Source organism: Tyto alba, unplaced genomic scaffold (assembly GCF_018691265.1).
Source record: "Tyto alba isolate M040663 unplaced genomic scaffold, T.alba_DEE_v4.0 Super-Scaffold_40, whole genome shotgun sequence".
NCBI classification, from domain to species: domain Eukaryota; kingdom Metazoa; phylum Chordata; class Aves; order Strigiformes; family Tytonidae; genus Tyto; species Tyto alba.
This window is the reverse complement of record NW_024881316.1, coordinates 49111288-49134611: the sequence shown is the minus strand read 5'-3', so window position 1 is coordinate 49134611 and position 23324 is coordinate 49111288. Positions and strand designations below refer to the sequence as shown.

General features: G+C 40.0%; 1 protein-coding gene across 1 annotated transcript in view; it reads left to right on the top strand.

Annotated features, from left to right (window-relative positions):
• Positions 1–23324, top strand: part of FZD3 (frizzled class receptor 3) — a 59938-nt gene that overhangs the window by 35134 nt on the left and 1480 nt on the right. The window contains exon 5 of the mRNA XM_032997579.2: positions 21435–21583. Within this exon, the coding sequence (XP_032853470.1) occupies positions 21435–21583 (149 nt within the window). The remainder of the gene's footprint in view (positions 1–21434; positions 21584–23324) is intronic.

Here is a 23324-nt window from a genome sequence, read left to right as displayed (position 1 = left end):
TAGCTGCACACACAGAGGTATAAAAAAATGTAGTATTTTGGCTCTAAAGCAGTTAAAACACCAGCTGGATCATCAAAGCTCACATTTTAATGCAATAAAATATCACTTAAAGGTTTGGCTTAGTCTATATAGCTTGATACTAATCCTTTTATTACCTTTTAACCCTTTTTATTGTTTTCTCTGTTTGGTTTTATTAGGGTGTGACTCTTCCCTCCCATCCAATGTGCGAGCATTTTTATGGCAGGAAATATCTGTCAGTGGCTGTGTTCAGTTTCATTTGCTTGATTGAGTCTTCATTGCTGCAGGTTTTAATATGTTAAACTGGCTGATGCTTAAAAAGATAAAAAAAGGGGTACATGCAGTTTTCTCTCAGTTAATTTCAAATACCATATGCCAATCTAGAATTTGTATAGGAATCCATAAAATTAAACGGAGATTGCTTTCTCAGAAAGTTGAACAATATTTTAAACCTTGAAACTTCTGATATCTAAGGGCTAAAATCCTGTCATATGGAATAATGAAAACATGTAGTAAAATGCTACTCAAATCTCTAGAAAACCGTTAACATAATGGCTCAGCGGGGCTCAAAAGAACAATAATGGTTTCATTCACATCAAATTGGGTTGAAGGACCCATAGACCCAAGGGAGTATTAAAAGGGTTTTTCTTCTAACCCATCCAATTTTTTTTCTGAAACTAAACATGTTTCCCTAATTAAAGTATCCAGACTTATAATTGAAACAGGTTTTCAAAACTGTAGGGAAAACTAATTTTATCCTTAGATCGTGATAGTAAAATATATTCTTAAATTAGGGGAAAATTTAAAGCTTTCTGGAGAGTATCACTCACTTGTAAAATACACCCATATTTTTCTCTGAGCCTCGGTGTTATTTCACTTAACTTCAACTATTTGAATATCAGTTTCTGAGATTAGTCTGTCCCAGATTGTGAGCTGTAGTTGATTCCACAATGGATGTAGGTTTTATGTGCAAAGCTGACACAGGGTTGTGGTAGTTGGAATTTGCCGCCTGCATAGGCACACTTGTTTAACACCTGCAAATCTGAGGTTAAAAATTCATTAGTCCATTCAACCATTACATCATCTTTTCCATCAGAGGATGATGCCACAGTAACTCGTTCTGGAAAATTGCTAATGGAGGAGTTTGAGTATGCAGCTGCTCCAGGCCTGCCTCCCTGCCTCCCTCCTGGGCGATTGCTTCATGCAGGAGATACCGCGGGGTCAATACTTTGCTGCAGATTCTTCTGGCTGCTGCTAAACCGAAGAGGGGCTCAGCAGCTGGTGTTGAAAAGAAAAATAGACATCACGTTTCTTCGACTACCTCAAAGGCTAAATATTCCCAAACTGGAGGAAGCAACGAGATACCTTTATGCTTCAGTCTTGATTCTGGCTACCTGGATGTTTCCTGGGTTGACCTGGCTACTATGTATTATTATGGTTATTTGTCAGACCTGGGAGGCATCTGTTGCTTTCCCTGTGAAGTCAAAACTTTTTTGCCGCAAAGACAGGAAATCATCATCCCAGTATTCCCTCTCTTTGAGGAGTAAGTGCAGCGCAAAAATGAGCTCATGTTACCTTACCTGGCCCTCGGTGTTCTTGGCGTTCCAGGTTTCTGGGAGAGACTAGGAAGGAGGGGAAGGGTTTAGAAAAGCTGGCAGCAGCACTGTCCTCGTGAGCACATCCTGATCATCCATTATCTGTAGCATCATGGGCTGTTGCAGTTCAGGCAGGAGCTTGAATTCGTTGTCTGGGCAGCAACAGCAGGTAAACCAGGCAGCAGTCGCCCCTTCATACCATGGCTGTGAGGGCTCGGGTGAGCTCCGAGATGAGCCATCAAAAGTTGAGTGGAGTGAATATGGCTCCCTCGAGTCTCCTTTAGTAAGGAAAAAACACCTACTCCATTGAGGGGTGAGGTTTATTTACAGTATATACAGTGCATCTAATATGATTTAGTTGCACTTTCCTCTCTGGAGGGGAAATGCATTGTTTTTGCGGATGTCAACTTGAACAGGCAACTTGGGGAGTTGTGTTTTGTACCAACCTGGAAAAATCTCTTAATTTAGTTAAAAATGTCAAAGTTGCTATATTAGAGCATCCTTCTTTCAATATGAAGAATGGCAAATTGATTAAGGTGTTACCACAAATAATTATTTCTACTGTTTCTGATGCTAGGACTATTTTCAGTAATTGCAGTGATGTAATCTTTCCGATCAGTATTACTTCTCTATGAAATAGCTGCTCACATTGGCCTAAAAATGTCTTAACCCATACACTTCCATTTTCACAGAGGTCGGGACATTTTTCTTTTTCGGGAGGAGGGAACAGTGCCTTTGCAATCTAATTTCATCACAGTAATATTCAAACGAGGAGCTGAATTTTATGTTGGTATCCCACTTCTCACTCATTGCTGTAAAAAAGGAATTCTTGCTTGGCCTCAAAAAATAGGGTATTGTTTTTGTGCCAGAGGAGTTCATGCAGTGGAAAAATAAATTATTTTTCACTAGCTGTGGAACCTGGTACTGCCATCATAAATATAGCATTTTAACTGGTCTGTGAGCATTACACGTTCTTTGGGCCAGACTTTCATCTAACATGCAATCTTTTTTCCGAGAGTATAGCATAATTTTTTTATCAAGGTAAAATGCAGAAATGAAGGGAAAAAAGCAGGGAAGTGTGACACAGTCCAGTCATAAAATAATCACATCTAGTCATCTCTTGCTACGGTTGAAAATACATGCGCTGCTGCTCCTCCTTCCGCTTCTGTTTGGAACAGTGGTGGTTCTGCCAATATCATATTGTCGTTCAGAGGGCAGAGCCTTGGAACAGAGCTGGATTTTTGTAACATTGCACTCAAAGAGAGGTATTTGGGGAAATAAGATTCTTCATGCTTCTATTGCTGTTCAGTGTGGCTATCATTACCATAATCTCTAATAATTCTACCATTCTTGACAAGTTCTTGGTACTGGATTGGCTTTTTAGTCTGCAGTCCTGACCCGATGGTTAGCTTTTAAAGTTTGTCTCTTTCCTCTCTTACTTTGCAATTTCTACCTTGTATGTTGACGAAGAATGTCATGCTATGAGAGCTAATTCCACTGAAGTGGTGGACTGGGATAAAATTTTGGCCAGTCACTTCACAGAAGCACAGAATCTCTCAGGTTGAAGGGACCTTTGGAAATCATCTAGTCCAACCTCCCTGCTCAAGCAAGGTCAGCCCAGGACTGTGTCCAGTCAGGATTTGGACTCCCGTTGCCATAAAAGCTGTAAGTTCCTTTCTATCCGACATCTAACATACCTCAAATATATCCGATGCAAGGTAAAAAGTAGGGTAAAAGGGAAAAAAAAAAAGATTAAAGTGCATTTAGCTGCTGTTACATATTCTTGTCCGGCAGGCACCACGGTGTTTTGTTCTTTACAAGGAGAGTGTCGGAGTTTTGTCCCTCTTGGAAATTACAAAAGCAGTCAAAGTGGGACACAGTGACCTGCCCCAATCTATGAAAATACGTCTCAAAACTGGGATGAATTTGGCTACAAAGTGAAAAAGATCCTCAGCAAAGTTTGTCTCCAAGCTGGTTGTAATGTACATTTCTCTTAGGAAAAGTAGCAGCTCAAATTGTCAGTACAGCTTTTCTAACTCAAAAAAAAAGGAAAGGGCTGCATCAAGCCAGAAACATTCAAATGAGGAAGAAAGTAGCAATTATCATCTTCCCAAGTGAAAGGAATGTGTCTGCGTTCTTGGGATGGCAGAGTATGGTGTTAAAAGCTTTTATCTTTTTTTTTAGTCCCATAATTGAACTGTGTACGGTAGGTTAGGCCTGGAAAGTTTTGTTGGGCTGAACCACAAAATCGGATTTCCTGCAAAGTAAAGAAGGTCCTGAGTTAAGATTCATTTCTTTTAAATTCAAATGTAAATAGACTCTCCACAGTTTTCACTAATGCTGCAGGACTAGGCTAGGCACTGTGCTGATGGGAGAGACATCTAATTTAATATTGAAGAGGAAAAAAAAAAAGAAAAATAAACTCTTTCAAAGACATTTGCTACCCTAGTGGGACTCCTTGAGAAATGAAATTAAGCAGTATGAATTATCATTTGTGATTTGATGTTCATGATTTCCCTACTCATGTGGCTTCGCCGGATTAAGAGACCTTGGTGCTAACTTGCTAAGAGTGAAGGTGGTGCTCCCCGCTTATCTTTTCAACATTATTTAGAGGAATGGAAGCAGGTGTGGATAGCACATTCAATTTACTGTTGATGGGGAAGACCAGATATCAGGGTGAGTTTAGAACAAATTGCAAACGCTGATTTTGTATTGCAAACTCTGTTTTATTTTTCATTATTCAGCTGGATGCTGAATCTATCCAGTCTTGCTCAGTCGTTGTTGTAATGTACCCCAGGTAGATTCCTAAGCCAAGACCCAGAAGTAAAAACAGTGATGAGTACATTTAGACATGGAAGGCATTGAAATGTATAGCTCCAGCTAGGGAATCTGTTTGCAACCAACTTAACCAACGTGTGGCACTGTGCTTGTGTAGTGTCCTCTTCACTATATCATCTATTTTTTAGCTTTGGTCTTAACCTTATATAAACCATCAAAATTTCAGAGATAAAATAATGGACACATATTAGAATGAAAACAATGTGAAAATCAAGAACAACTACTGAGAGTGGCGTTTATTTCTGCAATTTCAGGTATCTTCATATGAGTTAGGCATCCTGGCCTCCTTTTCTAGCTGAAGCAGAGAAATGGGCATTTTTATAGTGATTCATTGAACATTCAGATGAATTGTACTCTGACTTAATTTATAATCTGCTTGAAGAGATCACATTTGCTCTTATTGGATATTTTTATGTTAGGATTTTTGCTACAAAATTCTGCAGAAATTTTTTGGGAGGAAAGGGTGGCAGAGGTTGGGGATTTTTTGCAATCTGTCCCCTTAAAAAAACAGAATATGCTTCAGCACCTTTTAACCAAACTTTCTAGATCCTGACCAGTCGTGGCTTGAATAGCAGTCATTCCAGAAAGAAAACTTAGTAACATGGTTTTTGCTTATTTTTGAGGAAAGGAAATAAGCACCTAAAAGCACAGAACCTGGAAGGACATGGGTTTGCATTTGGAATACCTATGGATGGATAATTTTGCTTTGCTTAGCATCATACAAGCATGCTTCAGCTATTGTTGAAGAAGACTTTTTCTGTAAGAACAATGAGCACAATGGAACTATTTTTGCAAATGTATTTTCAACTGAGTTTGAAAGCAGTTACTGTGCTTATCTCTTTAAAACTTTTCTGTTTTCCTTCTGATCTTTGCTTTAAAAAAATTAAAACTGCCTTGGTATCTTTAAGGACTTTATTAAGAGCGATGCTGTAAGATGGTATAATACCAAATATAATTTCTAGCACTAACAAAAATAGTCAGTCAATCCAGCCAATTTCTTTTCCTCTCCACTCTACCTATTTCACTCCAAGATGAGGCCCCAATCTTGCTGTGTAATAATGTCAAATGGGTTTTTACTGAAGATGGGAGTCCTCACCCACCCACTTCTGTTCATTGCTGGTGTCGGATAGAGAAGAGAGGATTAATTGTGGTTGCCTAAGATACCAAAGGCATAAATGGGAAGAATGTTTTGTTAATAGTACCTCTTGGCTGTCAATGGCAGTTAGATGTATCTAGTACAGGCACAAAGGAAAACAAAGTACAAGCTTGCTCATGTATTTCTTATAATATTGAAATTGTACTGCATTAGAGATTATTTGAATGCATTATTTGACAACTAACATTGGAGAAATGGATTTTAATATTAGGATTGATCTCTGTCACCTGCTGGTAATTTTGGCTCAATAATTGGTCAGTTTTCTTTTTTCCCATTTTCACAAATGTACTTTTTGATCTAATCACAGTTCAATTTTTTCACTGTAAATTTTCAAGATCATTTTCGATGTCTCAAAATTAACACTGTTGCGATAAAAATCTTCATTTCAAACCGGTTTGGATCACCGACAACTATAAATTGCATTGTTTTGCATCCTTTTCAAAGGTTGCCCACGTAACAGGGGTAGGGGGAACATTTTCAAGTGTGTTTCACTCCCCCTTGGCGTGGCTTTGTCCTTCCTTTATGCCCGGTGCCCTGCACAAATGCCGCAGGAACGTTACTGAAAGCAGAGACTACGTGTAGCCGTCCTGCAGAACCGTTTCAACACAAGGAAGCTTTCTTGTGAACAGGTGCCAACCACAAAGCAACTACGGTGGTAAAGTAATGGTAGGCTGAGAGCCAAGAGTATGGGAGTGTTTAGTCATTTGCTCTGCTGAATATTATATCTCAAAGTGCCTGCTTTTGAATAAAATTGGGCAGAAGCAAAAAAGACACTGAGACAAGCTGCTCTAAAGTTCCAGGCAGCTACTTCTCTTCATTTCTCCCCCATCCCCCCCCCAAAAAAAGAGAAGAAAAACAAAGAAAAAAGCCTTACTTTATAAATTGTATTTGTATTCAATTTTTATAGTACTTCCCCCAACCCCCCAAATTCTTGATAGACATTTAAATTTACTGTAGAGATTTTAAATGTTGTGATGGCAAAGATGACTCTCATGCATTTCAGAAATGCTCTTGTAGCAGACTGTCTTTTCCCATGGCTGTTATGGGTGAAGTGTAGCCCCTGTTGACACATTTTCATGCACAAGTGCTTTAGAACAATTGCACACGCGGACCAAAGAGAAGAAAAGATGGGGCTTGCAAACATCTTGCCACAAACAGTGGCAAGAAGTAATTGTTGAGACACAGAGTCTGTGGTTTTGGGGTGCTGATTAAGTTGGGATGGAGTTTCCCCATTTTTATTGGCTGCAATATGTGACATTTTCCAGTTTTTACCGTTTTCTCCACTAATCAGGGGTCTTGCCACTATCTTTTTAACAACAAAATGTCTCAGCTGTTTTGCCATCTGTGTTACAGTGGGTCTTCAAAAACACGCGGGGGAGAGCACTAAGCTGGATACAGAAAAGAGGCTTTGTTAAGTGTCTGAGCACCGTTTGTGTGTGGCACAGGCATAAAGAGAATATATTTAGAGATGTCTATAAATCTAGATTTCTCCTCCCCCCTCTTTTTCATTAGCTATTGTTTAGAATTCCTCTTAGAAGAGGTAATGGATTTGCTTAAATCTGCCCTAAGGAATTGCTTCTTGTTGAATGTAATTATTCTGTCCTAAAAAAATAAGAGGTTGAGATCAAAACATTTTTTCCATATTGCTGTTTACTCAGAAGAGACTGAGCAAATCCGAATTATGAGTTAGGCTTCTTTCAAAAACAAAAGTAATGTCAGCTCAGAACAACATTAATCACAGTATTACACTGTTTCCTAGCAGTGATTCAGTTATTTTCTTCTGGTTTAGATGGTTAGGCAAAAGAATGTATTCAAGGAAAAGAATATTCTCAAGTTAATTTCTCAGCATTCTCCTTTTCAGCATTAGTAATATCAGTCCGGTCTTGTCCTTGCACATCCAGGACTTTGATAAATCCTACATAGGATGCAATATATTATCTTATCTCCCCTTGGCATGTATACAATTTCCAGTCAATTAACATATTGAGTGAAAGCAATCATTTCATTCACATGACTCATTTCTGGCTGTTATTTTTTAATTGGATTGACTGGGCTAGAGACAAAGGGAAATGTTGATTTCTCAACCAGTATCTTCAGACAGGTTGATTTGTACTTGTACCCACGTCCGACTCCTCAAGGCCATCTTTTTCTTCTCTTTCTTTCTTTTAATTCAGTACTTTGTTGAGGGTGACTTACCAAAGGAGGTCAGATCTTGCTGGTTTCGAGTTTTCAGTTTCATTCCATTCACTTTTTAATAAGCATGCTTTATATCTAGAACAGCCTTTAATTCTGATTATTAAGGAAGCTTTCTTTTTTCACTGACTCTTAATTAATTGCTATTAAAATAGCAACAAAAACTAAGTCAGAAGGTCTGATATCTCCAGTTTTGAAGCACCAGTCACTCTTAACTGTCAGAATTGCATGTTGCAGTACGTGTATTAGGAAAGCAGTCACCTAAAAAAATTTTAACTTTTAATAAATTAAAGAAAATGGCCAGTAATTTGCATTTGAAAATTCTGAAGAGCAATTCATTCGTTAATGTTTCTGACTTTTTCACGGGGTTTCAGAGTCTCTTCGAGATGTTGGACAGTCGTGTCAAAACAGCTGTAGACCAGCTTTCAAGGAGAAAATCTTTAACGGGGTGTTAACTGTACCTCTCTGCCAAAATCTCAGCAAATGCTGAACCTCAGTGTTTGTAAGTCCAAATATTCTGCAGCTGAGTGAATTTCAGTAAGTTGGCTTTTGGTGTGCTCTCTGTGGAGTTCCTTGACTATTGAATGCTTTGTCCTCTCAGCACAGAAACACAAGGCACAATAGATTTCAGAGATTCTGCACTTCTGTGCATTTATTCCTAGTGATTCCAGAGTATTCTTATTATTTTCAACAAATTTTTAAAACTTCAGCCCTGAAAGGGTACTTATGTTTGGATGTCATTGCTCTCAGGGCTAAGCAGCTCTGACAGTTACACTGCTGACAGTAGCTTTTCTTCTGAAAGCTTCGGCTTTTCAGGAAATTGCGGTTGCAGTCACGGTATCTGTAATGCCACCGGGCATAACGTGAGCAACCAACTCCCCCTGTGTTTGTTCTGAGAGGTTTGCTTAGTGGTGGAACATAAAGCGATTCAGAATACAGTCTGTAAATACACAAATATGGAAAGACGTTTACTCTCTCCATTAAAACAATTAGACCTGAAATCAGTAGTATTAAGTAAAGACTATACTTAAAAATAATAGGTCTATTCTAATGATGGAATATAATGAGATATATGAACTAAGTTCACCTGTTAGGCTGGTCCAGATCTCTCGGACATGTTCTGTACATGCCTTGAGCTTGGTAAACATCTGTTTAGCTTAGACATGGCTGCGATACATAGCATGAAAATGTAACAAATGCTTGCACTTTTCAAGTTTAATTTTTCTTTTGTATTATTCAGTTGAACAAACAGTGCTTCTCAGCATCATCCTTCTAGTGGTTCTTTTTTCTTAACAGAGAATTATTCTGTTTCCTAGAAAAGTAAATGCAGACAAAGAGTACGGTCTCTCTTCACAACTTGTATGAAGGTTTGCTTTCCACATGAGCTGATCCCACACAAGAATCAGGTGCAGCTTCAAAATTCGACTCAGTAACTTAAAAATGCCTTTTTTTTTTAATAAATAATAATATTTTTATGAAAAAAAAATTTATTTGATTTATCTAAAGAGCCTGGGTTATTCAGATTTTCTGTTAACAGTTTATATATTATTACTTGTGTTTTGTTTATGTATTTTTTCTTTTTAATAGAGTTTCTGAAGTCTGTTGAATTATGTTAAAATACGTTATTCTCAAAAAACTTGGACCAGTGCCTATTTCTCATTTTCACCATGAAAGAGTCAAAGTATGAACACAAAGCTGATAAGCAGTATCATGAACCGCTGAGTATCAAAACTGTTAAGCAATATCAAAACTGACGAGCTGTCTCGTCTTCCAGGAGACAGAACATTCACAGATCAGAGTCATAATGCTGTGACAAGACTATGTTACTCCTCGTGTTTGAAGTTTGGGACTTGTCTTCCTAAAAATGCATTATTGTATAGGTTTAAGAGCTCAACTTTCATATGTGAAAATACTTTCACTTCTAGTCCTGAAGCAGTTCTTTCAGATAGAACTAAGAGGAGTTTTAATTAGAAATAGGACATTAACAACCCTTGTTATTATATTTGAGTATATTATAATCTTGTATTTATTTGAGAAAAGCTGAGGGTGGAGGGGACCTGTGGAGTTTGTCTACTCAAGCCCTTGGAGTCACCTAAAGCAGATGGCTCATAGCCATCGTGTCCAGCCAAATTTTGAACATCTCTGTGGACAGAGACTCCACCAGCTCTCTTGGCAACCTGTTCCACTGTTCAATCACCCTTACAGTATTACAGTCTTCAGTATTACACTGTGAAATTTTCTCAGTTGATGCAATAACCCTGACACCAAATTATTTTTCAAAGATTCCGTTGAACTGTTTTTTTAAAAAATCAAATGATCATCAGTATTGTTCTGTTCACACTATAACTTGAAAAATAAGGCCTTCAGACTAATGAACATAGTATTTCTGTCTGTGGAGAATAAGAAATCTTTTATAAATACCATGTTTGCTAAAATAGCTCTTTGTTTCTTCTCCCTTAAGTTCTGCACTTTTGCTTTAAGCTATGGTTTGGCTATTATTTGCATCTTTACAAAATTACACTAATCTGTTTCTTATGACTTCATCTCCAGGAGTTTCACAGTGTGGCAATTACTCATTCCGAACCATTTTTGGAACAAATATAATCTCATGTGCAACTAGTTTTTTTCTGTATGGTATTATGTGACTGACTGAATTGTGTTGGATCAAAAAAGACTGTAGGAAGAAAGCAAAAATAAATGAAAAGTAATGAAAGGGTGCCAGGAATGAGGTTCTGTTAGAGCTTGCCTTTGGGGGAGGAGGGTATAAGAGTGTACGTAGCCTTGTAAAAGAAGAGTAAGAGGGACACAGTTGCAGTTTAAAGGGAATTTTAAAAGAGCTGTTAAATGGCAGCGCTGGCAGGATGATAACTTGGGCATGAATAAACTTCAGCTGAAAATTAGAGAATTACATGATGGGGCGAGCTTATGATTTCAGGATAAAGCTGGATAACTGACTAGGCTTGTGTGCCATTGCGGGCTGCCGCAGTGGAAGGGTTGACTTGACCAAGGATGTTTCTTTAGTTCTGTGCTCTTAATGCCAAGTGTCTTCATTCAAGTAGTGGGAGTTTATTAATGGGGATATATTCCAAGCCTGGGTCATAGAAAGCTTGCTAAATTTTGTCTTGTGAGAATTGAATAAATTCAAGAAAGAATATCTACTGCCAAAATAGATATTAAGGCTGCAAAGATTTTAATCCAAGCACATTTTTAGCTGCATGGTTGACAAAAATCAGATTTTCTGATTCATTAGTTGTTGTTTTGGTTTGGTTTTTTTTTTTCTCGCTTATTGTTTGATTCCCCATTGAGTGCTAATATCTGAAGAAAAAAATGCTATTTTTCTCTGAATGGCAACAGGGAGCTTCCAACCTCTCTGGCCATGGGACAAATCTGCCAAATGCAACCTACTGCAGCAACCCCTTGGTATCCCTAGTTTGACAGATTTGCCAGTAATTCAGGTAGGCAACACTTTTACCTTGTCTTAATCTCTGTAGAAGGTAGGTATACCAAGCAGTGTGTTGTGGGTGCCAGTAAAGAAGCATTGGCTGATAAAACTTCGTTTCAGCTGTAAGTTTACTGACCCATTTTATCCCATGCCAACCGCAATCCCTGCTTGCACAATGCTACAGCGATGCCATCCGGTTCCACGACACGGGTAAGGACAACAGCATGGCATATTTTTGGTGAGCACTGGGATGTAAGTAAGAGAAATTGTAGCAGATCGGGTTTGTTTCAACCTTTGTGTTAGGCACCTTCAGGTGAGTCATGCCTTGACTTGAAATGATACTTTGTCATTTTAATCCATGCATTAGTCACAGGTCTTTAGAGGGAAAAAAGAGTTTATGTGTCCTTGAACCTGTTATGTCAGGCTCATCCAAAATGGGGTATTCAGGAGAGAGCCCAAAGTGAGGAATATGTTCAAGAGTTGTGACGTGATTCTTTTATTCCAGTGACAAAAGGAAAGATGAGGTGTGCTGGGGAAAATGACCGTGTGGCGGCTGGCGATTTGCTTGCTTTTTTGTCTCTGCAGAGGACACCCCACTTCAGCTTGTACATGTCCCCAGGAAAAGGAAAGGGAGGTCTATGTCTCACATTGGTTGCACACTCAAGTACGCTTTTCCCACGCTTAACGCATTGGCATTAGTGCTGGAGACTCGTGATACCAGTTTCTCTTAATGGTAAAACAGAAGGCAGGTGCTTGGGCAATCTCTCTAATTGCAAACCATGGCTAGCACTTAAAAAATTAGTTGCCGTGATTGAATGCTGTCTTCTGATTCAAGATAAAGCCACGAGCTACCAGACATCCTGATAGCTTCACTGAGATTCAGCTTTCCCTTGGTGAACAGGGCGTTCTCCCAGAAGTAGTCTCCTGAAGCTGCAGAATGAACCTGCCCCCAAGATTGTCGTGAGATTCCTGTGAGATGCTCACTGAGGCTGTAGTCCTCTGCATTCCCACCCCGGGAACGGGAGAGCAGTTAGCATCAAACTTCTTGATGATTGCTGGTTACTGACACCGTGACTAACAGCAGGGCCCGAAGGGCAAAAGCGTTGGAGGCAAGTTATTAGACTCTAGTCGTGAGTCAGGACCTTTTTAGTTGTCCTCTGGGATCCCTTTTCAAGAAGGAGATAGATGAGGATGACCCTGCAGCGTTACCTTGCAAGAGGCCACTCTCTGCTGTGTTATTCTTTATTCAAGCTATTTTTCCAGCAGATGATTAGACTCCAGTGTGCCAGTGTGTCCAGTGGCACAACGTGGACAAGGTATTTCCTTCCCATAACATGCCAGATGATCTCAAGAGAAATTCTTCTAAAATATAATTCACTGCATTTTAGATGTTCTGTAGAGGCAGTTTCCATAAAGATGTATTTTTTAGACACTTAGGTAGATTAAATTCTTGGAAAAAAAAAAAAAATGTATCGCAACTGAGTTCGGCATGGTGAGTAACCTGGGCTAACACTTAACTTCTGCGGTAAGTTTTCTCCAGAATAGCCTGTATCCCTATAAGCTGGTAATTTTATAAGTTTTTATTACAGTGTCTTATTTATTTATTTTTAGCTTGGGTTATGTTTTGAAGCTATCTGTTACTGGCCCAAGTCTTGCATAGGCTGATCACTTTGCGTTAGTTTCCACTCTGGGTGTGTAGCAACTCAGCGGTTATTAAGTTAGTCTGGAGAATAGTTAGTAATAGTTTTTTATAATTGTTCTAACAATTTAATTGTTTTAATGGGAGCCAATGGGCAAAGTTAATGTGTGGTGCTTTCATGCTCCTGCGGCTGAGGAGAGCGCAACTGAGAGCAAGAAACAAAGAGCGTCCGTGTTCTCGCGTGATAGCGCAGAGCTGCGCCTTCAGAAACCCCACGGTCTGAATGATCATCTTTATTCTGCTTGGAATAGTCTGGATATGGCTCATGAGCCATGTGGCTTTTGGTATTTTGAGCCAGAAAAGTTTCCTTTTGTTTCTTTTGGATGCAGGGAGCTCTCCTGATCCTGGTGAGACTGTTTCGCACAGACTTGAGCTATTCCAAAGCTCATGAAGTACACGTTGGCTTTGTCATTAGCTCTTAAATGAGGGCTAAGTCAGGTTAGCCATTACCTTTTTTTTTCAGGTCTTTTAGTTCCTCAATTCTTCAGCTTGTGCAGCCCAGTAGCCAGAATGTGGCATGGATTTGCTTGTTGGGTAAAACAAGCAAGTTGCCAGATTTCAGTAACGTGGAAAATTAATTTTATTTTACAGTGAGAAATACTGCTACATTTTACTGGGGAGCAAGCAGTGGGAGTATAATATTCTGAGTCTCAAAACAATGACAGTGATGGAAATGGTTATGAAAGTGAGACTGTTGGACCCGATTCCCTTTGGTCTTTCCCCCACTTTTCCCATTTTCAACAAAAGGATGGGTTAATTTGAATTTCATTGCTCTTTTTCCTTAGGGAAATATCAAATGATCAGTGTTATTGTGGAACTGTGCCCCAAAGGAGGGGGCCAGGTGTTGTGTTTGAGCTTTCACTTCACATATGCAGCAAGCTCATTAATTTGTGATTTCATACATTTTAGTGGGAAGAGGCCGCTGGTCTCTGTCACTAAAAAGCAACCGTGATTGATCGTCTGAGGGCAGAAGGGGAAAATATTCAGAAATTAGTTATATAAGCATCTTAAATTAACAGTGTGCCTACAAAGAAGCGTTGTTTTTCCCTGGAGGAATGCTGAAAGTGATGTTTTTAACCTTTCTGAACACCTGCCACTGTGTGTTTCAACAGGGAAATAATGCACCCAAACTAATGTCTTTTTGTATTCAATAAGGAAAGTACATTTCTGTTTGATGATCTGTACCAACCCAGCTGCTACGCCAACCCACTAGATGGGAGGAAAAAAAAATGGGTTACAGAAATGTCGCTATCGCATATGCAATCTCTGTATCTGACAGAACTTGTTTGTTGGTCTTCACTAGGTGAAACATCGGTGCCCGTGCTGCTCGTGAGACGTGTCTGAACAGAACAGAGGGGAGTGTAGAGCGCACTACCCAAACCCCTGTGTCTACATCTCATTGCCTATTTTTTTCTTCTGTTCTGCCTCGGAAGGCCTAGAGCTGCACAGCAAGACAAATCCCGTTCAGGGCCTTAGATCCGTGCGATCTGGAGTTCACACGGGTGTCGGCATGAAGCCTGTCGCGGCTTTCCAGTCACATCCCCACGTGTGGCTGCCTTTGCAGCAGGTCCAGCTCGGTGTGCGAGGAACAGGCTGTCACTCAAGAACGATGCTCGTTCGTGACGGCTTTGCTAAATTGCCAAGTTCTCATGTTGCCAGAGTGCACGAGGCCCTCTTGCATCTCCGGGAAAGCGATCGGGTATGAAGGGAAATGGAGAATCGCCACCAGTGTTACCTTTCCTCCAGGAGGGGTTCTCATCTTGAAGGACATCGCCACTGGCTGCCTTCTGGTCTCTGTTTCCTTGACACTGTCTGCCCTCCTCGAAAAGCAGCTCCTGATGTTCGGAGCAGAGCAGTGTGCTTGTAAGACAGGCTTTTATCTAGAAAAAAAAAAAGTGTTATCACATTTTTTAAAGGCCCAGAGGAGGTCTGCAGTGTCTCTAGATTTGAGTCAGTGGCTTGCCAATATATAAGAGGTATTTTGAAAGCCTTTGATACATGATAATGAGGGGAGCACTGAGGTTAAGAGACATAAAGAAGGGTCTGGCGACGGTGCCAAGTGGGAAACAGAAGAAATGGCTGAATTAAATTACTTTCTAAGATGTTCCCAGTTATTGTTTCAGCTGATAAAGTGAGTATAGCAGGCCTAAAATGTAGTATTAGTTTTAAGAGGTTTTTTTCCTCATTGGCTGCATCTGCAGTGGAATTCTAATATGAAATGGATGGCTTTTCTAACGGGATCCATGCTTCTCCATCCCTGCCAAAAAAAGTAATTGTATTTCAGAGCTGTTACTTTGTAGTTGAAACAATGTTCACCCTCTATTTTTAGATGAACGTTGGGACTTCTTATTAGCATTTCACAACTTGGGTTACTTGCAGAACAAACCTGAAAGTTGAAGTTGATGCTCATACAGAACTAATTTGAAGGGAAATTACTGTAATGCATAATCTACAGGTAACGTTGAAGTCCTAAAGTAGGCAACTAAGGTGAGCTGGAATGTGCTGTGGTTGCAGAGGGTATTTTGTGATCAAGTACCCCCTTAGATCTTGACTTTGAAAGCCAAATATCTAAAACTCCTTCAGTGTTTAAACCACTGGGGGAGAGCATGAGGATGTCCCACATCTCTACAGGACGGGTGGAGGGATGTAGCGTGTTACTATATGAAAATTATTGCAGTACATCAATAACGTGTTGTAACCCCAAAACGTAACAAAGAATTCCTTCAACATACCTTGCTAAAATACTCTAGAATCTTGAATAGTAGCTTCAGAAGCAACGTACCAAAGCACAAACAATAACAGACTCTCTTTCTTAGGCTCTTTTTTTCTTGTGCCACTGAGTGTGTGCTTTTGACGATATTTAACAGTCTATCTCCTGAGTAAATGAGAACATAATAACTATTAGCAGTGCTTTGCTTGAATTGTAATTCTATAAAAGAAGAGGAAATTCTGCATTGAGAGTTCATGCTAGTTATTTTTACGACCTGTTATTGCAGTATTTGTTACATGTAGTTATATGGAGCCCAGCGTCAGTCAGCAGCTGTGAAGGGTTTTGTAGAAAAATAAGAGATGAAAATATATTTTAAATTCCTAGTAACTGCATTTCAGGTTCTTTTCCTCCTTTCAGTTACGTCAGCAGCTTGGCTTTCAGGGAGGTTTCTCAAATAAACTTTGATATTTGTAGCAAACAGTATCAGTGGTGTAAGTTTACCCATTTTGTTGTTGTTCTCATAAAAGAACTGCCACATTTTAATTAAAAACTTCTTACTGGAGATTTTCTCGGACTCTGCAATTTTAAAAGAAAAAGTTGTCCTTGTGTTCTTGCCGTCTATCAATTTCCCAATTGTATATTCCACCACAGTCCAATTTTAGTACTTTTAAAATTGCAACTGTTTTCACTTGAAATATTTCTGCTGAAAGAACACTAAATACATTCTGTTTCTTTAGATGCCTCCCACCATCCTCACTTTTAAGGAGGTATATAGACCCAATTAGGGCTGAAAGAAGTTTGCATTTGTTTAAGCGCCAACATATTTGCTTATATTTTGAATTTTTAAAAACACAGATGGAAAGTGCATCAAGTGACCTTATTACATAAGCACGGATGGCATCAGAGACCCGAGTGTCTCATTTGTCAATTAATCAGTCTGCTCATTTCTCTTCATTTCTGTTACACCCCAAATTTGGGTGACTTCTCCCTAGCCTCAAATTTGCAAAAGGCTTTTCTGCAAAGAATCAAACAAAGCTGAGCTAATGGGCTGGAGAGGAGAGGGAAATTATAATCTCTGCAGGCATGGGAGGATGGTCTTCTGTAGCATCTAGGACCACATTATATATTCCCTACCTCATCTTCTCTCTCCAGGAAGATAAACGTGAACTGGGGATCTTGTCCAGTTTTCACGGTCGCCTTCAAAGGTGGTTACACACGTAGACGTCGTATGGTTTTAAGGATGTCTGCAATTCAAAGTGTTGTGTCTCCTCTTTTAGTCATTCAACTGAGACAAGTTGTAAAAATGAAGATGCTGATTATTTTAGAAGTGTGGACAGCATTACAGCAGCAGCTTTTTGTCTGAGTACTCCCCCAGAAAATTATTGAGGTTTCATGTGTTGGAGTTGGATGCTTCTGGAAGAGTTTGGGTCCTGCACAGTGAATTCATGGAGAAAAGGACTAGCAAGTGATTTTGGAGCTCTGGAATTGCTGCCATTGTTGCTTCAGCCGATACATACTTACCTCAGTAGTCCTAGTTACCTGGATTTTCTCATCAGGAAGCATAGATAGTAACAGGCAAGCTGAGCTTTGGAGGCCGAGGGTGTATAAAAAATGGTTTTAAAATAGCAGAAGCGCTACTGAAACGGTTTCAACATGATACGCGCTGGCAGTGGGGATTTACTATAAATAAGGACCCTTATTTCTAGAACTACCAATGCTGTGGTTGTGTGGCAAAGCAGATCACACTAGCAGATGCTTTTGGCAAACACATTGCATTTGAGTAAAGTGGTGTGTGAAGTTTGGATTTTCCAGGTCAAATTATAATTCCGTGTATTGTGAATATATCTAACCATGTTAAAGTCTGCAATACTTCGGTGTTTAAAGTTGTGGTTTTTACTCTTCCTAAATAGCCAGGCAGTATAGCAAAAGTGCAAATCTCTTGAATTTAAAATTTGAGGGTGGACATGAGTGAGCTTTTGCATAGTTTTACTGCTTTTGAAAACTGCAACCTGTTCTCTGTCCTAATGAAAGAAAATGGCAGCGTTTCAGGCTTGGGGTTACATGAGTGCCATGCTTCTGGGAAATGGGCTCAGCTGCTTTGGGTTTAGACATCTGGTATTTCCAGTTTTATAAGCCTGGAATAGTAATTTAAAGTTTTATTTCTCCTGTGTTAATTATTATAAATGTCTCATAATCCGCGGATATATGTTGTTTAAAACAGGTGCAGTCACTTTAGTATTAATGATCAGTGAGTCTAATATGTGTTACTACTTGAATTGCTTGCTTTGTGCAGAGGATTATTTTTGAGAAATGCACGTAATGATGCTTAATAACTCTGCCAAATAGTAGGATGTTCTTCCTTTCACCTGAAAGTATTTGTTGTATATACTGATTTTCATTTTTGCTTGGAATTATTTATAGCACCCAGCATGAATATGTTGAGCCAGAAGTTTTGATATCAAGTGATTGGCTATAATATCTTCATGGAAATAATATATTTTACTTAGTGCAATAGGGATTTGTAATATATTCAGTGTGAGCAATAGGACACATCACAGCCCCTGATTTCTGTTGGCTCTGACATAAAGCAGTATGAGTCAGTCAATAAAATAAAGACGTCCTGTGGCACAGTGAGCAACAGAGAGCTTTAGTGCTAGAACTGTTGTTTTATTCTTAATGCAAGAATCAAAATGAAATTCCCTTCAGGCAGGTAGCTCTGCCAGGGGAGACTTGGCCCAGTGGACAAGCATTATATGTAAGTACAAAAATTTACCAGAATATTACCTTCATTAAGAAATTATGAATTTCACCATTTATTCCACTTAATGCCACATTTGCACATTATGAAATGAGGTAATAAGGTTAATTTTTGAGAGCTTAATTTTGTTGGATAATTTTTTATTGGGTAATTGTTAATTATTTTTTTTTTCTTGAGTGAAATCTCACAGGTTGACTCCAAAACCACCTAGAAAGCCTTCAGACTCATTTGGCGTGGTTAAATGGTTGCAAGCACAGGAAGGTCCGTGGTGTTGTCCAAGACCTTCAGCACCAGCGTTTTTCCTGGGACAGAGACGGATGGAAAGCATACTAGGCAGTGCTGGGGAAAGAACTGACGTGGGGAGAGCCTTGATCCCACTTCATACGACGATGAACTCTAAGAAATATTTTATAATAATGCTCATTATGGTTCTGTGTTTAATTGAAAGATGGGCATGCAGTTACTGCAGGCCAGTATCAACGGTCCTGAATTCTTGTCATGTCCTAGCCGGCCACCGTTGCGCAGTGGGATTTTGGGCAAGACACTTCAATTCTTGTTTTCCATCTACAGTGGTGATATTATTTAAAAACGTGTCATAATATAAAGTATTAAAACAATGATTGCTGAATTTTCACCGCTCCATATAGAAGCTGAGCTACTCCTCAGTGTTATATGGTCGGAAAATCATAGGGCACGAGCCCACTCCTGGGAAATAATCTTGACACCGTGACTATGCTGAATTTAGATTTTCAGTTTGGGAAAAAAAGAAAATGGTTCTTGATGTTGTTTTAGGAGATTGTATACGTGTTTCTGCATTAATATAGTCTCGTAGGATCAGAGGGAAGCTCTGACTGTCACTGTTAGCATCTTTTGTAAACTGATAACACTTACCTTTAAAAGGTTGCCATCACCACAATTCTTGTTTGAAAGCTATTCCAAACTCTTGCTGCTGTAAGGATGGCATTTCTTCATGACTGATGCAGCCATAATTCTTTCCTATTGCTTAGCTTAAATACTACTAGGTGGGGTTTTTTCCCCATATTTCAGTGTTTAGGTATTTCACATTATATAGCAATTATTTTTTCCACACCTTTGAGCCTTTCTTGGCCTGACAAGCTTCTTGCAAGATAGGCAGTCTGTTCCCTGTCATCCTCCTAGCCCTTCTCTATGCCCCTCTGCTTTCCAGGAAGATGAATTCAAACTGAATTCCTAGAACTGTACAAAGTATTTCAATCTCACTCTAACCTTCCAGAGCAATGTTCCCCTGGCTTGAAACAGCTTGTTTGATATTTTCTTCCATTTTAAACAGGCCGATAGATAACCAGATCACTTCCTGCAGTGTAACAGTTTTTATCAGCTGTGTCACCATCAGTCTCAAAGCTGTTGCTACAGGTACTCCTTGTTGGAAAGAGACCTAATTTCATGCGAATCCCTCCACGACTAAACAGCCCCCAACCTTCCAGCCATACTAATCCTTGAGCCATCTGTGGATTTCTGTTATCCTATTATGGACCTACTTTATTTCCGTTGGGATCAGGAGAATTTAACGGAAGACCAATTGAATTGCCACGTGTTTAAGCATCTTTCCCAGCCTTAGCCTTACACATCCTAAAGCCATTCCAGCGAGAACCTGCGCTGCCAGTGTGTCACGAGATGAGACGGTCGCTGTCGTCGTCCCCTCGCCTGTCACGTTCCTTTTCTGCCTCACGCCCGCAGCTTTTAGCCAGGCTGCTCTCAGACAGAGACCCTTCTGCTCTGGGTCTGCTCTGATTAAAGGCCTGTCAGCCCTTCCCAAGGAGTGCTCAGCTACAGGATCTCCTTCCCTCCCTTCTCGTCCACCTTCTGCTGTTGCTGCCACATCTCCCGTCCTTCCACGCCACCTGTTTATCATTCGCATTCTCTTTTGGTCCCCGGCTGCCTTCATTTTCTTTTTCTGCTCACAGGGCTACCTGCTACTCTTCATTACTGTGCCATCACCGTTCATAGTCCTCATCCCCTGTTACAATAAAAAATTTCAAGGTGTTTTGCAGACCCGTTCCTTCAGACTCAGCCTCGCTGTGGTCAGTTTTACTGTCTTCCCTGGTTGTTGTGCAGCCTTTTGACTGATCCCTCGTTTAGGTTTTCTGAACCAGCTTCCCCTCAGCTGTGATGAAAAGCAGGGAACCTCTTCCTATACCCCAAGTCATTTACTGCCCAGTGGATGTTTGAGATCTAGAGTCACAGTCCAAGTGACAGTGTCACGCAAATGCTTACAGAGGACTTCATTACACCAGAATGTTAGTTCCTCTCCGCTCCAGCCTTCTTGTAAGAAGACAGTTGCATCTTTCAGGCTTGCACTTGAAGTTCTCTGTCCTTGAAGGTTCAGGTTTTGAGCTGGGTTATCGATTCAAGACACCCATTTGTTTTAAAATTACCTTACAGGCATTCCTGGAAATAGTATCTTTGCATCTTCTCTGCATCTTTTCCAAACAAACCCTTTGTATATCAAAATGTTTGCAAAAATAAACCTCGTGAGCTTTTCCAAATTCACTTCACCCCCCTGAAGAAATGGGGAGAGGTAGGGGGCTTGCCAGGTGGGTAAGAATCAGGCAGTCGTACCTTGCTGATGCCTTGAATTCCTCGGAGAGGGAAACTATGGGTATAAGCCTCAACTGAAGGCTTAAGGAAAAAGGGGTCAGCGTTGAACATCCCATCAAATGTAGCACCTGGTTTTATATAGGTTAATTCCATCAAAGAGATGACTCTATGTTTTGTAGACTAGAAAATATTTCACAATTATTCAAGGCACAGACAAAAGACCAGAAATACAAATAAAGGCCAAGACCCCACAGCGATTGAATCTTTTGTTTTACTCAGCAGTGAGTTGTACAACACACTCAGTCACGCTCCCTAGAGCCACAAAACAAAGGAACCTTGTTGATGTTTACTTTGGCTCAAGGCAGAGACAGTTGTTTTAAATGAGTTAATAAATGGAGGAGTGAGCTATGATGGGTTGTAATCTTCTTTTCTCTTTTTTTCTCTCTAGGTCACTCAGATGAGTCGTCCAGATTTGATTCTCTTTCTCATGAAATATCTCATGGCTTTGGTCGTTGGGATCCCCTCTGTCTTCTGGGTTGGAAGCAAAAAGACCTGTTTTGAGTGGGCTAGTTTTTTCCACGGACGCAGGAAAAAAGAGTGCGTATTGATATCTAATAGAGAAACCGGTTGAGTACTGGTAAATAATCTCCTCTTCCCTCGTAGTCCTGGAAGTGGTTAGTTTTTCATGGGGGCAAAGTCAGGAATAGGTAGGGGCAGTTTTCTTAGCAATCTCTTGCTATCCAAACTGGAGCAAGGAAGGACAAGACCAACAACAGCTCAAAAAAACCCCTGAAGAATCGTCGCTTGCTTTTCCATAATTATTCTCTGGTCCCAGAATCACATCTACATTGCTCCATCTGTTTTCAAAATTTTTTTTTAACAAGAATTAGGTTTCAGTTGAATACTACAACTTCTCAGCCATCTACTGAGAAGTGGAATTAAAAGGTTTTGTTTATGAACACGCTCATTGAGTCAATTGAATCAGGCCTTTAAACTGAAATTAAACGTAAATTCTTTTCACCATGATTGCAGTTAAAAGCAATTGTCTCTGCTTTTAATATTCCCTTATGCATTAGTGCCAAAGCACAGCTTGATAAAGTGACAATGTCTTATCGCTTCTGTAAGATTGAAATTAATTTAGACTAAGGTATGGCATAAATTTAGAGACAATCTATATGGGTTTGTAATAGCTATGAATAACTATTTTCATAATTGTAGATATTGTCTTTTAAGTAGATGTTTCAAAATTGATCCACAAATACAGCAAACCTTTCAGTGACCACTCCATGACGTTGGGTTGTCCGTCCTCAGCAGAACTGGCCTTCTGCTGAGGTGAAAGTGGAATTACCTTCTGGAAAATTGGAGTAAATTTTTCTCTATTTGAAAGACAACCTACTAAGATATGCACGGTGTTAGCAACAACCTGATAGGATTTTAATGCATGTGCACACATTTAGATGGGATTTACATAGAGGTGCCCTACTAGTTTGGTGGGTAGAGGCCGGGAACAGAGTTAGTGAAGGCAGAGGAAGCTGTTCTACAGGGCGGGCTGTCCCGGGGAGGTAGTGCCACCCTCTCTCCTGGTGCAGCAGAGGAGCTCCCACGCACAGCAACGGCTGGCTGGAGCCAGATTCCTTTGCCAGCCCCGTTCGTTGAGCAGTAAGAGCCAGAGCTGATACAAACCTCCCTCCTGAGGTAGCCTGTGATCCTCTGCGAGCAAGAAAACTAAGAGGAGGAGCTAGCTGGGTGGAGGAAATGGAACATGAAAGAATAATAGAGAGAATGGGCAGGGAAGGAAAGGCTTCCCCACAAAAAAAAAAAAAAAAAGATTTTTTTAAAAAAATAAGGGAATGTAGAGGATGTGATAGCAACTCCTTTCATCATGCTGTGAGAGCAGCCAAGTGTGTGCCCCTCTGCCAGCCCTTCCCAGCAAGGGACTGCAGCAGACAGAGACTGTGAAGCTGGCCAGTTGCTTATGCATTGTTATTATATATGTTGGATTTCATCCAGTGTTCTTCTGCTGCCAGTTTGAATCCAGATTTTAAATGCTCCTTTGAGTGAGGAAGCAGTTTCCCGTGTTCCCTGAGCGGCAGTTCCCTGGCTGATCCGAGCTGGCTGAGTCACAGCGCTATCCCAAGGATTTCTCTTGTACCAATATTTGCAAACTGAGGCCATAAGCAAATACACTGCCATTATTCCACCTGTCTAGGCTGGAGCATCAGGAACAGGGAGTAGGAAGGATTCAAGAACATGAACTTTGCTGAAATATCCAGATATAGAAGTGCTTCAAAATTAGGCAAATAGGGACTTTATAACGTAAATAGATGGTCTCGTTTGC